The sequence below is a fragment of the Poromitra crassiceps genome, assembly GCF_964638095.1.
Source record: "Poromitra crassiceps genome assembly, chromosome: 1".
Taxonomy (NCBI): Eukaryota; Metazoa; Chordata; class Actinopteri; order Beryciformes; family Melamphaidae; genus Poromitra; species Poromitra crassiceps.
In genome coordinates, this window is record NC_139623.1 from 47,653,214 (window position 1) to 47,667,740 (window position 14,527).

The 14,527-nt window shown below is 43.7% G+C and overlaps 1 protein-coding gene across 1 annotated transcript in view; it reads right to left on the bottom strand.

Moving 5' to 3' along the window:
- Positions 1 to 14,527, bottom strand: part of myo7ab (myosin VIIAb) — a gene marked incomplete at its 3' end in the record, with an annotated part of 147,464 nt that overhangs the window by 57,023 nt on the left and 75,914 nt on the right. The window contains exons 22-25 of the mRNA XM_083636027.1: positions 13,036 to 13,245; positions 9,183 to 9,359; positions 8,514 to 8,606; positions 7,868 to 7,995 (exon numbers count right to left, since the gene is read on the bottom strand). Coding sequence (XP_083492153.1) covers positions 7,868 to 7,995; positions 8,514 to 8,606; positions 9,183 to 9,359; positions 13,036 to 13,245 — 608 coding nt within the window. The remainder of the gene's footprint in view (positions 1 to 7,867; positions 7,996 to 8,513; positions 8,607 to 9,182; positions 9,360 to 13,035; positions 13,246 to 14,527) is intronic.

The window sequence follows — 14,527 nt, forward strand, 5'->3', positions numbered from 1 at the left end:
ATTGCCAATAGCCTGTATTTTATGCTCATATTCATATTTATATTCTGGAGACTAAAACCCTCCACTGAAACCAACCATCCTTCACTGAAACAACATATTCATGCATAGCCTACTGTGCTTGTCACATCAATCACAATCAATTCAGGTTTAGGTCTTCACATAGACAACCAGTGTAGTATTGATCAATTCTACAACAACAACAACAATAATAATAATAATTATAGCTGCTGCGCAGCAATGGGTCGTGGCCGGGCAAGTCTCAAGGCTTTGAGCTAGAGGTCTTCGGGTATGCCCGACCCCCCGAATACCCGAGGTTCCGACCCGGACCCGGCCGGGTCTGGGTCCATTCAAAAGAAGTGCCAAACCGCTTGACCAAACCCTTAGAAAAGTCATAGCACACCTGTCCTCAATAAGCCGCATGTTTTGAGTTCGGACATGTCTATGTGGCGCAGAAATTGTGGGGGTTATTACGCGCCAAAAAAGTGGCTGCTGCGCAGCAATGGGTCGTGGCTGGGCAAGTCTCAAGGCTTTAAGGTATTATGACATCACAATTGCTCGAGTGACATCAGTGATGGCATCACAATTGCTTGACTGACTGATGACATCACAAATACAACCTAATTGCCAAAGGTAATTAAGGTAATTACCGTAGGCTATACACGGGGCCAGAATTCAACGTTTTGATGCACTGTGGGCTCAATTTTTGACCGATCGAAAATCTGGTTTGATACTTTTGTGTAGAACAGTCTAACGATGCAGATACTGAAGTTTGGTGTCGTTTGAAGAAAAAATGTGGGAGGAGTAGGGTTTAATTCGTTTTTGCAGTTTTTGCAGTTTTGCGGTCTTTAGACTTCATAATTGGCCATAGGTTGCATTGTACAAAAGCTTCCCCTCATTTAGGCGCACATTTCGGTGAAAGTTGCAAAGCCTTAGCACGTATGCCTGATTTTTTATGAATTTCTTTAGTTTTAAACTTTAGACAGTCGCTGTAGTGCCACCGTTAGGACTATTGGCCCCAAATTTGTGTCAAAGACGTTTGGCATGGGACTGGACCTTTGTGCAAAGTTTGGTTAGTTTTCATCCATGGGAAGTCGAACTTCCCGGGAGGAAGAAAAAAAATAATAATAATAATAATACAGGCAAATACAATAAGTGGCCCTGCCGCTTCGCTGGCCCGGCCACTAATAATAATAATGCATGATGCATTATTATACATGAGAAGATATCAGTCTAACTCCAGCACTGAAGCTTAATTTATACTTATTGGAAAGTGTCGCTCAACACATGGTCGCCGACAATAAATAAAGTGTCGCTCATGTTGCCGCATTTATGCTTCTCTCCTCGGCTCAACGGTCACGTGACACTCAAACGCTATACACAGAGAACTAGTGCAGACAGCCAAGAGAGGGAATGCTGTCAGTGAAAGCACGTCGGAGGCAAGATGTAACGTACTTGGCTGCAGCCGCATATAACGACACACAACCACACAACTCACCTCCTCTCTCTGAGAAGTTTGTAACGGTGTTCTTTGTGATTTTCACAAAGTCATACATCAAGGACATGCTGATAAAAATAGTAGGGACACATTCATTCATTTATTTCAGCGAAAACCAAAACAAGGAAGTGAAACGCGTGCCGTCTATATAGCCAATCACACTTGCGCAACCAGGCCCGTATCGGGGTCATCCCTATGTTCCCCGGGCCGGGTCCTATGTTCCCCGGGTCCTATGTTCCCCGTTTTTAACACTCTCCGTAACATTTGGGGTGTCTATCCGCTATGCCGACCACCCGCAATGCCGACCTTAGGTTTAGGCGTGAGGGGTGGGAGAGGTTAGGTTTTGGGTTAGGGTCTGGGGGAGGTTAGGAAGGGTTCTATGTTCCCCGGTCCCACAAAAACGGGGAACATAGGACCCGGGGAATATAGGACCCGGGGAACATAGGTACGCTCCCCCCGTATCTAGCCTGCCACACTAGGGTGGGCTGGTAGGGGGCAACTTTGGCGGTAGGTTGCCAGAGGTTGTGGGTTCGGGGATGGGGATTAAATTGCATTATATTCAGTGGCGCTGGAAGTACTTTTAGGTAGGAATGGACTCTTGGTGCTGCCTGCAAGGGCAGCGCCGAAGAAAATTTGACGTTTTTTGGACTTTCATCCAAGAATATTTAATTTTAAATTAACATTAGGATTATACTGTTGTGATGTCATTATTCAGTATCTTCTCCTTTTCTCACTCACTTTCATGTAACCACCTGCTCTCCCTTTAGTCGTTTTACACTACAACAGACAGCAACACAGGCATAAACACTGAACCAAATTGTTCCAGTAGGAGTCACCATTCTGTTTTGGGTCACCAAACTGTAAGTAGGAACTTTCACTCAGGTGACAGGCCAGTGTTTACATTATTATTGTCAAAACTATTAGCAAACTATGTACAAACTAACTATTTACAAAACTATTGCTATATTTCCAAGACGTTTAGGTCCCTATCGTTGCATCGGCGCTGTTTCTAGGCCGAACGCCTGGCGCAGCTCAAATCAGTGGGAGTGGACCAGCGCACTTGATATCGTCGTGCTGGCGCTAGACGCAGCCTCAACCATTACAACCACGCCTTTTAAGCGTAAAATTATGCACCGTCATGCTCATTGGATAACTGCAATAAACGAATCGCACGCTTGCCTTTTTAGCTCCAATTCCAGTGATCCCGCAAAACCAGACGAAAGCCAAACGCTCTGCCCCCCCCCCCTCCCTTCATCCAGTCGGTCTGTCTGCATTATAGGCTATTATTCCATATTATTATGCTTCTCAAACCAATCTAACTGCAGTTTCAATACTGCAAGCATGTAAATACGCTACACTATAGCAAGATCAAAGTGAAAATAATGTTCTAAACGCATCAGCTAGAAAAATATAGCCTATTAGATTGGTGAAAGTTTGTCCAGAAAGATATCATTTTCTCTCGCCTGCTGCAGGAAGGATGATGCACATAAATATAGCCTACATTATGTAAAGTCATTGCATAAATGTGTTTTTATTGTAAAACTAAATGTGGAGTACAGTATAGCAGATGACAGTAGAAGCTTCCGAAGCGCGTTCCGCTGTCACTTATCTAAATCACGTTAAATCCACACAGGGTATATATAGGCTCAAGAGGACATATATGTTTCACATAGGGTGGTGTTTCATTTCGATGTTTTATTTGGTCCAATATTGAAATGTTGTACAATTGCAGGTTGTCTTACCATTACACATTATTTTAGATCTACCTTTTATATCTATTTCGGCTCATTTGGTTGCTATTTAGTAGCGAAATGGAGGACCCAATTGCATGCTGGGACAGGGACATTCACAGGCAGTAAACTTACAACTGCTATTTCCTATGGGAAGCTGGGTGCTGCTATGTGTTGTGTCTGTCTGAGCGAGGGAGTCAGAGAGAGAGAGAGAAGGGTGACAGAGAAGCGGCAGAAGAGCACTGGCGCACTGAATAGGCCTGGTTTCAGAGAGAGACAGAGAAGGGTGACAGGGGAGAGGCAGCAGAAGAGCACTGGCGCACTGAATAGGCCTGGTTTTCAAAGGCGCAAAGCGCTAAATTTACGGCAGGTGCGAAGATAGCAGTACGCCGAGATTTAAGGCCGACACGCCCACTTTGGCCCATTCTGGGACTGCGCCACGCCCATTCGGCCTAAAGCGCATTTGGCAGCGTAAAGCCATATTGATATCGTCCCAAAACAGGCGCAAGGCACGTTTTTTTGCGTTTAAGGCCCGTTTTAGCGCCGAAGGCCTGTGGGAGAATAGGGCCCATAGTCTTATTCAAATTCAAACTGAAAAGTGACAAAGAAAACTACTTTGAAAGCAGATTGACTTACCCTAAAAATAAATAAAAATACTTCATCCAGTTTAAAATAATCAACTCCATAACATTTCTTTTCATTGGATGATCTTATTTCTCAAATCAAATGCAGTGAGACTTAAGCATAGCTAAAAACTATTTGCCATTTAGCCTTCAAACCTATATTTACAAGACTTTTAGTCTTATTCAAACTCAAACTGAAATTAAAACTTTGAAAGCAGATTGACTTTGTTACCCTAACAAATAAATAACAATCCTTCATCCATAGTTTAAAATAATCAACTCCATAATATTCTTTGCATTGGATGAGCTTATTTCTCAAATCAAATTAAAGCTATACCTACTGTTAGGTGCCCTAAACTAACTAACCCAGTGGTCTCCAACCTTCGGGTCGCGACCCTAAGTGTGGTCGCCTGGAATTCAAAAAGGGAGATACAAAAAAAAAAAAAAAATGTTTTTTTTTTTTTGGGTGGGCAAGATTAATTTTTGGGTGGGCATAGCCCACCCCTGCCCCCCCCTAGAATCGGCCCTGTGCGCAACACTATGTGACGTAGTCAGCGAGCGACACTAGACATTTCACTAGGTAGCAGACACTTCTCGCCGACACTTGAAAGTGTCGACTCAAGTCTTCATTTCTGTCGGCGACGATTTCAAAAGTGTCGACAAAGTATAAATTGGGCTTAACACCACTGGGGTTAGAAGGACCCCAGCAAACATTATCTAGACGGTGACGTTGCCAGACTGTCGAATTTCTGTTGGTCATCTGCCAGAAGGTAATGGCGGCGGCCGGGCCACAAGATGACGTTGTCTCCACATTCCCTCGGAGTATTGTTTCTACTGTCCCTTGCAAAACACGTACTATTGATCTTATTGCTTTGAAAACACCACATGTAGGTGTCTTTTGTGTTTTAGTTGAATAAAACGACATTTGATTGACAATTTATTTGGTGGTGTGATTTTTTTTTTTTTTTTTATTTTACCTTTATTTTACCAGGCGAGACAATTAAGAACAAAATTCTTATTTACAATGTCGGCCTGCCTCATAAGGGGAAGAGGGAGGAGGGCTAAAAAATCAAACATGTTAAAAACAAAGCACATAAAACTACAATTAAATCGACAATTAAATGACATGCAACAAAACAACAATAGGCATTAAACACAGCAGTAAAAAGCACATAACACAACAGCAAGCATCAACGCAAGGACAGCAACAATAACACAGAGAGGTATAAAAACAGAAAGTGAGCAGACATGAGCGCAAGGGGGCATAAAAACAAGTAAAGGTGGACAGAGGGGGTGTGTAATGGAAGTGATACAAGTGCTACCCTACAGAGAAGGGAAGCATGTACAAGAATCAGTGAGGGTGTCTGAAATAGTGAGTCTGAAGGCAGAGAGGGAGATGAGTTTGTCCAGTTTGAGGGTTTTTTGCAGAGCATTCCAGTCAGAGGGGGCAGCAAACTGGAATGATGCACGGCCAAGGGAAGTGGTGGATTTGGGAATTTTGTGTGTGGAGTGAGGATCGGGTGTTGTGAGTGACAGGCAGAGGGTGAAGCAGGTGACACAGATAGGGGGGTGATAGGTGGAGGAGGGTTTTATAGATGAGGGTAAGCCAGTGCATGTGACGGCGGGTGTGAAGGGAGGGCCAGTTGACCAGGGAGTAAAGAGTGCAGTGGTGGGTACTGTAGGGGGCGTTAGTGGCGAACCGGATGGCGGAGTGATAAAGTGTGTCGAGCGTGGAGAGTGTACCTTTGCATGCAGACCTATATATTGTGTCACCGTAGTCTAGCATGGGGAGAATGGTCATCTGAATGAGGGTGCGTTTAGCGGATATGGTGAAGGAGTGACGGTTTCTATAGAGAAAGCCAAGTTTGGCCTTAATCTTGGTCTGTAGTTTTGAGATGTGGTGTGAGAAAGATAGTGAGCTGTCTAACCAAATTCCCAGGTATTTATACACCGTGACCTGCTCCAGGATAGCTCCTTCACAGGTGGTAATGATGGGGGCTGGAGGGGGTGTGGTGCCCTTACGGCTGAACTACATGACCTTGGTCTTGGAGGTGTTAAGGGACAGTTTGAGGTGGGTGAAGGCCTGTTGGATCTGGAGGAAGCTATCCTGGAGAGTTGTTAGTACAGTGTCAGGGGAGGGACCAGTGGCATAGAGAATAGTGTCGTCAGCATATAAGTGAATGAGTGAATTTCCAGCAGCCAGGGGGATATTGTTGATGTATATAGAGAACAGAGTGGGACGGAGTATGGAACCTTGAGGGACACCCTTGGTGACTGGGAGGGGGTGAGAGAGAAGGTTTTCAAACCTCACACGTTGCACCCGGTGAGAGAGATAGTGAGAAAACCAGGTTAGTGAGTGGTTAGTAACCCCGATGCTGCTCAGTCTGTTCAGTAGAGTGGGATGGTCAACGGTGTCAAAAGCCTTTGCCAAATCAATAAATATTGCCGCACAGTGCTGCTTAGCATCCAGCGCAGAGGTGATGTCGTTAAGTACCTTTAGGGTTGCTGGAACACAACCGTACCCTGCGTGAAAGCCAGACTGCACCCCAGAAAGTAAATTAAACACATTCAGATGAGTAGTGAGCTGTTTGTTGACAAGTTTCTCAAATAACTTAGACAGACAGGGCAGGATGGAAATGGGCCTGTAACAGTTTGGGTCAACCTGGTCACCACCTTTAAACAGTGGGAGCACAATCGCTTCTTTCCACTCGGCAGGTAAACTAGCTGAATGAAAGGAGAGGTTCAACAGGTCTGTTAATAAAGAACGCCGCCAGCTCGTCTGATCCCGCAGCTTTTTTGGGGTCCAGAGAGGTCAGTTCCTTTAGGACCTCACCTACTGAGACAGGCCTGAGGGAAAACCTGTGAGGGGGGGGGGCTGGGAGGGCAAACAGGACTAGAGGGTGAATGTAGCAGGGGAGTGGGACTTGGAGTGGGACTTGGAGGCAAATGGCTCGTTGGAATAGGAGCGGGGTTAGGAGGGCCTAAAACAAGACCAGACTTTGTAAAGTGACGGTTAAAAATGTCAGCCATCAAGCTTTTATCTGTGACTACTAGGTTGTCTACTTTAAGTGACACAGGCAGAGTCGAAGGTTTGTTCTCCAGTTCTCTCACCGTTTTCCAGAAGGCGTTGGGGTCTGAGCCACAAGCTGTGAACTTCTCCTTATAGTAGCCAATTTTGGCTTGTCTCACAGTGTGATCAGATAGTCACAGTGTGACGTGTACTCCACGTGCAATGACTACTATTATTGAACGCCAATTTTTTTTAAATATGAAAACACATTTATCTCATATAGTATAGTATAGTTTTAACCTGTAGTGTGTGTGTAAGTGCCCATAGCAAGTGCCTCTTGTGATGGTATGTCCCATTACTCTTGCCATAACTGAATGCAGTGTGTTCTGGGTAGACATATATTAGCATATCATATAAAATATATACCTGTCTCATCGTTGGTTGAAATCATTAAACTGAATTAGCGTTAACTGCAAGGCAGCCTCGCAATGCAAGTTCTAGTATGAACCTTCAACATTGAGGACAGTATAAGCCGTACAGAGTAGACGCACACACAGTCAACATAAAGGTCTTACATTATCATAAATGATCTAAAATAAATAAAATTAAATATTCTCATCGCTGGTTGGAATCATGAAACTCAATTAGCGAGGTAGCCTTGCATGCACGTTCCAGTAGGAATCTTCCTTGGAAGTATATATGCCAAAATGCAGAGAGTATTTCCAATAAGTCAAAAGCAGAGTGGTTAAGAGAGAGGACTCTGAAGCAGGCGCGCCCGAGATCGAACCCCGCTTGAGGATGTCTTTTTTCTCTCTGAACATAGCCGTTGTGGGAGCGGTATATTTCGACATTGTGGGGAAGTAGACAAATTATGTCGCTACGATTTCCATATTAGACCCTGACTCGATGTAGTGGTTTGATATGCAGAAGACGGTCGTTATACGTGAAAATGTTTGCTGGGACAGTAAAGGAGGTTAGGGTATTGAAACTGCAGTAGGTTGTAGGTCACCTGAGGGCGGGCCGTAGGATGCCGTTGCCAATGATGAAATGGAGTTTCTCCAGGTTGGAGGTGGGCCGGTCCTCTAGCATGCTGTTCCCCTGGAGGCTGTAGTCCCCCTCTGTCAGCCGCCTGGTCACCTGCCGGGGGAGTTAGGGTTGGGATTAAGAGCATTTAATAGATGATATGAATTAATTTGATTTGTTGGATAATATATTTAATGGAATTGCTCAATACTACACTGGTTGTCTATCTGAAGCAGTGTCCCATAAGGTAAATGCTGTCATGATTTTCTACATTGTTGGGAATAAATATCTGGGGTAAACACTGAATACTAATAATAAGACTCCATGGTCAAATGGTCAAAAGTAAAAAATAGAAAATAAAAAACTATTGGGAGCATTAATTCAAAAATATTAGTATTGGTATCGGCCCTCAAAAACCTCTCTGGGTTGAATCTTCTTTTCTACTTTTTGTCCACGGCTCTGATTTGTTTGACTTGAATTTCTCTATCACCTATTACATATGTTGTCAGGGTGCTGTGGCTTTGACCCTCCTTATTATTAGCTGCTTCAAAAACTGGTGAACTCCAAGCTACTCTAGAGTGCCAGCTGAAGACCAAAAGTGAAGATTATCTGAAAGATTTGCTGAGTCTCACCTCTTCTGTGATCTTGGACTTCCTCTTCAGGGTGAGAGACACAAGTTTATGTCTCACACTGTTCCTCTTCTGGCTTCCGTCTATGGAGCTGTTCTGTAGACAGACACAAACATGGAACAGCAATGACATGGTTGTAGGCCATATTACAACCACTACTACTACTACTACTACTACTACTACTACTACTACTACTACTACTAATGTACTATTACTACTCCTACACTACAGTATGTAAGCACAATCAGACCGAATCCAAAAATTGCAAATATAATGCTTGTTTCTGCCCCCTTAGATAACAACATATTTCTTTATTATATATATATATATATATATATATATATATATATATATATATATATATATATATATATATATATGTGTGTGTGTGTGTGTGTGTGTGTGTGTGTGTGTGTGTGTGTGTTGCCATACTTCGCCTTCTTACAATTATTTGAGTGAGTGAGTGAGAGAGTGAGTGAGTGAGCGAGTGAGTGAGTGAGTGAGTGAGTGAGTGTCAACTTTGTGAACATCATCTGCATTGAACCCCATCCATCAGGTGCTCCCTCAGCAGGGTCAAACAAATGCTCAAGAATGATTTGAAATCATTTTATCTCACTGTCTGGGTATTTCTTCACTCGCCTTTGCCCCATCTTTCTGCTCATCCTCTCTCACCTCCCCCTCCACTTGCAGGTCCTGCAGCTCCCTCTTGTAGGTCCTCTTGCCCAGGGTTTCATATATCTTGGTCATGACAGGGATCTTCTCACTGCCGTCGTTTATAATGATCTGGTACTTGGGCTCTGGGAGGTCGCCCATGAACCTCAACACTGTGATCCACACTGCCAATGCAGCCTGGAATACAGGAGCGGAAGTTTAAATCAGCAGTAGGATATCAAATCTATTTCCCTACTATACAGCAGTGGTGCCCACAATACGTTGATTGCGATCGACCGGTCGATCACAAAGGCCATACTGATACTGTACATCACGTGCGTGCCATTCATAACTAGAACGCGGATATATGCCTCCGACATCCATGTCTGTCCAGACTTTGACGTTTGAGCCAAATGTGAAGAAATTCCGTCAAGGTGTTGATATAGCATTACCGAGCTTGAAAATGGCATTTGTGAAGTCACAGTGACCTTGACCTTTGACCACCAAAATGTAATCAGTTCATCCTTGAGTCCAAGTTGACGTTTGAGGCAAATTAGATGAATTAGATGGCATAAAAATCTTCTTTTTTCTCCCTCCCAAGGTGTCTGACACTTGATTGACATAAAGATCAACCAGTCTGCTGCTGTTGAGAGCTGTCTTGCATTAGGTTACCATGACAACTAACACTGCTTTGCATCTTGGGGCCGTAAACCGTGGGAAACGAAGCTGCGGCATCAGGCGATTACGTTTGATGTTGCATGTTTACACTCTTGTCCTGTCACTATGCTTGCGACAGGTTTAAAAGATTTAAAATATCAGGAGTATATTTGGAAGAAAACTAATTTCATGATACAAGGTCGAATATCGCGCTGTTGGATCACACAACAGTCTGGAAGAGGAAGCGAGCACCGGACTGGAGTAGCCTACAGCTATCAGGTTGCCCTTTGATGATTGTCAGGGCAGTGACTGGCAGTTATAGTTTGTATTTTGCATTTCAGTAAAAGCCAAGGTATGGCAAGGTAGGTGGTGGGGGGGGGTGAAGGGGGGCTTTCCCCCCCTTCGTGGAAGGTTTTTGTGAAATCGGTTGTGCAATAGTCAACTTTGGTGAGTTATTTCTATATGCAATTCAGTTATGTGACATGTATAGTAAACATACTTTTTTAAATTCCGGTGAATGATATAGCCTACATGTAGTGTTAAATTTTTATTTTATTTTTTTGTGATTTGCTTCACTGACTCACAGGCTGTGCATAAAAACGATTGCTGTAAATTGTACAAGGAACCCCTGACCTCTAAAAATATTAATGTTTAGCCTGCAAAAGCAGCTACATTAATGTAGCCTACTTTGTGTACATGACCAACACTCTACAGCAGTAAAAACAATAATAGGCTATAGCCTATGGTGTGAGGAAGTGTAACCTCAGTAAACAGCTGTGCACTATGGTAATTATCCCTGCCTGCCAGATAATACTTTATTGTTGTTGGAGTGTTTATTTCCAAATAACCTAGCATGAACAACAGTAATGATATCAAGATTCTTATGATTATTATCATGATATTGATTTCAACCAGATCACCCAGCCCAATTTTTGGTAGTAGGCTATACAGCCCCCTGGACAAAAATGCACCAGCTGCCCCTGGATACGGTAACTCTGTCTACAAACTATAACTGCCAGTCAAGAAACACTTTGCAAGGTAGCTACTGTATGCTTAACAAACAACATAATAATTGGTAGAATGATGCAAGTAAGGAGATCTGCATATTGCGCACCTCCTTCGGCATCTGCGAGAGAGCAGGAGAGAGAGAGAGCAGAGGGGAGGAGAAAGAGGGGAGCGCACTGCACGTGTGGATGGGGCTCAGTCTACTGAACATAATGGCATTCCATTTACTTTTAATTGCCTTTCATTGACTTTATCACTCAGAGCAGCGCTCTGAGTATGAACACCTCGACCCGAGCGGGGAGTGCGCTCCCGGTTTGCGGAGCTCCGCCTCGCGCTGCCTTCCTACATGTATGTCCTAAGCTTAATGAGCAGATGTGAGTTTTTCCCCCGTGCGCATATCTCTCTGTCCGCTTTGTCTCTCCCCCCCTCGCTCTCTCCTTCTCTCTCTCTCAAATTTAGCTAGAAGCCAAGGTATGGCGGCTGCCATAGCTTGCCATACTGAATTGACGTCCTTGTGTCAGGTAGACAGACAAAATGCCACCTCATACTGCAACAACAAACGAAAGGTTTAAAAGTAACCTCTAGTTTATTGAGTTTTAGCAAGGCCCTTTTGGGGGCTACGCAGTTGGATGTAATCCTCGCACTAGCGTTAGACTGAAGCAAATTTTCCACTGGGGACAGGGGGGACATGTCCCCCCCACTTTTCAAAACCTTGATTCTGTCCCCCCCCACTTTTTAAACTGAAAAAATTGTGGGTAAACTGAAGAAATCATGCTTAATACGCTACTGTTTGACCAGCCATCATAATGGCTGAGAATGTTAATTGAGTTGCTAATTATAAGCTATAGGATACTCCAAAAGATTGCCACGGATTTCCACGTCTGTAAAAAGTGCCCTCTCCAGACCCTGAATGCATTTCTAATGGCGCTCTGTATGGAAATTCCCCTTTCCAAGCCGTCCCTGAAGGCAGCACTCACAGAGTTTGGCTTTTCTTAATACTAAATAATGATAACAGTATTGTAACAGCAAATTAAATTTTTGTACTAATATTATTCAGTTTTTGGAGTTATTTTTCTGTGACAAGTATCATCCAAATGTTAATTTAAAATGAGATATTCCTCTAAATCTGGCTAAAAACGTTAAAACCTTTTTGCCAGCCCCTGCCCCTCTAACATTCTCTGCACGTCCCTGCTGCTGTATAAAGGGTTAGGGGATGAGAGGAAGTGAACATGGTAAGCAGTGAACATGGTTGAATTTAAAATAAAGCACACTAATAATAATAATGATGATAATAATAATACAGCCAACGTGATTTCAATATGGCTCTGGCTTTCACATCAGTATTGTTCTATGCCTTGTTCATGTCACCTGCTTTCATATCAGAGCTCTGATGAGTTGGAGGAGGTGCTGTCTAAAAGACATGTATTTAGTGATGTGTGTAGTTCTTCATATATCTAGCCTCTTAATCTTCCCCTCAGAGTGCTCCAAATTGATGCATTTTACTTTAAAATGTAAAAAAAAAAACTTCCGGGGGGGCATGCCCCCGGACCCCCCTAGAGGGTCGGCACTCCACATTTTATTGTGTCCCCCCCACTTCCGAAATCAGGTATTCGCCCTTGGACTTTTATATATGGCGCCACTGGCTGCTGCCACTCCTGGCTCATTTGCATATAAGCAGCTACCTTCCTCATTTAGGAAAATATGGGCCATTTAGGAAAGGCATGCCCCTTGCTCTGCTCCCATAGTTTCTTCACTAGAGCCTAGAGGGGAGCAGTGAGCCAGAACCCAAAAGGGCTAAAACTCAATAAACTGGAGGTTACTTTTAAACCTTTATTTTTGTTTTAGCTCCGCCCTTTTGCCGGCTACGCAGTTGGAGCTTGATGGGTCAACGCTTACTGCGACCCTTAGGTCTCATATTGCCCTGGGTCAGTAACGCAATTGAGGTTATGCTCTTTTAATTTATATTTCTTAATCCTTTTTATGGTTCTCCCCAATGTGGCATTGTGGGGCAAGAGCATGTGTGTTTTTTATGCACTCCTAAAAGTTTCCTGTATTGTCTATTGTACTGTATTGTCTTTTTATGGACCAACTTGTGTCTGAAATAAAGTTAATTGAATTGAATTGAATTGAATTGAATTGAATTGAATTGAATTGAATAGGAATCTCTAAGTGGGAGGCTGAGGAGGGCTTAGGGTCAAGGGTCAAAACTCACCATCTGGTCTCCCTCGTCCTCGTGGAAGAGCAGGGGTTGCTTGAGCGGCCGTCTAATGTAGGTGTGAGTGGAGACGCCCTGGAAGTAGGTGGTGGCGAACTTGGAGAACTTGTACTCAGACAGATCCTCGACTTCCTCCTCCGGCAGAGGCGGAGCCTCGTTCAGCACCTCCTCCTCCTCCTCCTGACCCCGAGGAGCTCTCTCCAGGTCCTAACCGGTGGGAAAAGGTGCACAGAGAGAGGAGTATAAAACAAACACATATTAGGATAGATAAGATAGGAGGAGGGAGGAAGAAAATTCTCATCGTCGTTCCATCATTAAAAAACACAGGTGATTTTAATATTCTTCAAATTGGAAGACCAAGCCTAATGGGCTACACCTCTGGACTAGTGTAGTCTTCCTTGTCTGCAATATGATTGTTGCCGTAGGTGCAGCTCTTTTTGAATAAGGTGTGTTGTATGTACAGTATGATATCGTCGCTGTCGCAGCAGGACCTCGAATTAAAAAAAACCTGTGAAACCTATTTTTTCACAGGTTTCCTTGGCTCACCCTACGTGTAGCCTACTCATTGCTCTGATCTAAAAGAAATACTCCTATTGACCTGATGGTGGCGCTATAACAGCCCTCTTCATGTTTTGGTCCATAACTTTTGAACTGTAGCGTCTACAATCGAAATTCTACCGCCCCTGGATTCCTTGGCTCCTCCCGCTTCTACTCACATAGGCCCGCCCATAACTACTTAGTCCCCCTAGCTGCATGGGCAGGGACCTTGCAAGGCAGGTGGTGCATGGCGAGGACAGCAAGCACAATTACATTTTCAGTAGGAAATGTAGACATTCTAGTTTATTAGGGTCCAAGCACAAAGTGCGTGGATCCCTATTGTATCTGTTCGGATTTTTTTTTTTTTTTTTTTTCTCCGGTAAAACTGTATGTACAGCAGAAACTGTAATGCTCAGCGTAGCCAGACTGGGCACATATATTGTAAATGTGCCTCACTACTCAGAAACAAAAAATGACCCATATCGGCCAGATGGTGGCGCTATAACAGACCATTTCGCGTTATGGTCCATATCTTCTGAACCGTGTGTCCTATACTAAAAATGTCACTTCTCAGGGATTCCTTGGATCAATACGCATCTATCCATCCAGGCCCCGCCCATTTGCGTGTGCCTAGATTTTCCGCCATTTTGAATTTTATCAAAAACCTACTTTTGCGAACTCCTCCTAGACCGTTTGGCCAAATCACATTATTATTATTCTGGGTCATCTATGGACTACCCCGACCCAAAGTTATTAAAGGATTTTGGATACGTGAAACCGTTTTGAAATTATAAATGTCTAAACTTTTGTGTATTTGCTTTTGTTCTTTTCCTGCCCTAAAAGTGTGTGGATGTCAGAAACCATACACCCCCCATCACCCTAACTTTCCACACAGGTTCACGACATCACCCACTACTCAGAGTAAAAAAATTACACCAATCCACCAGACGGT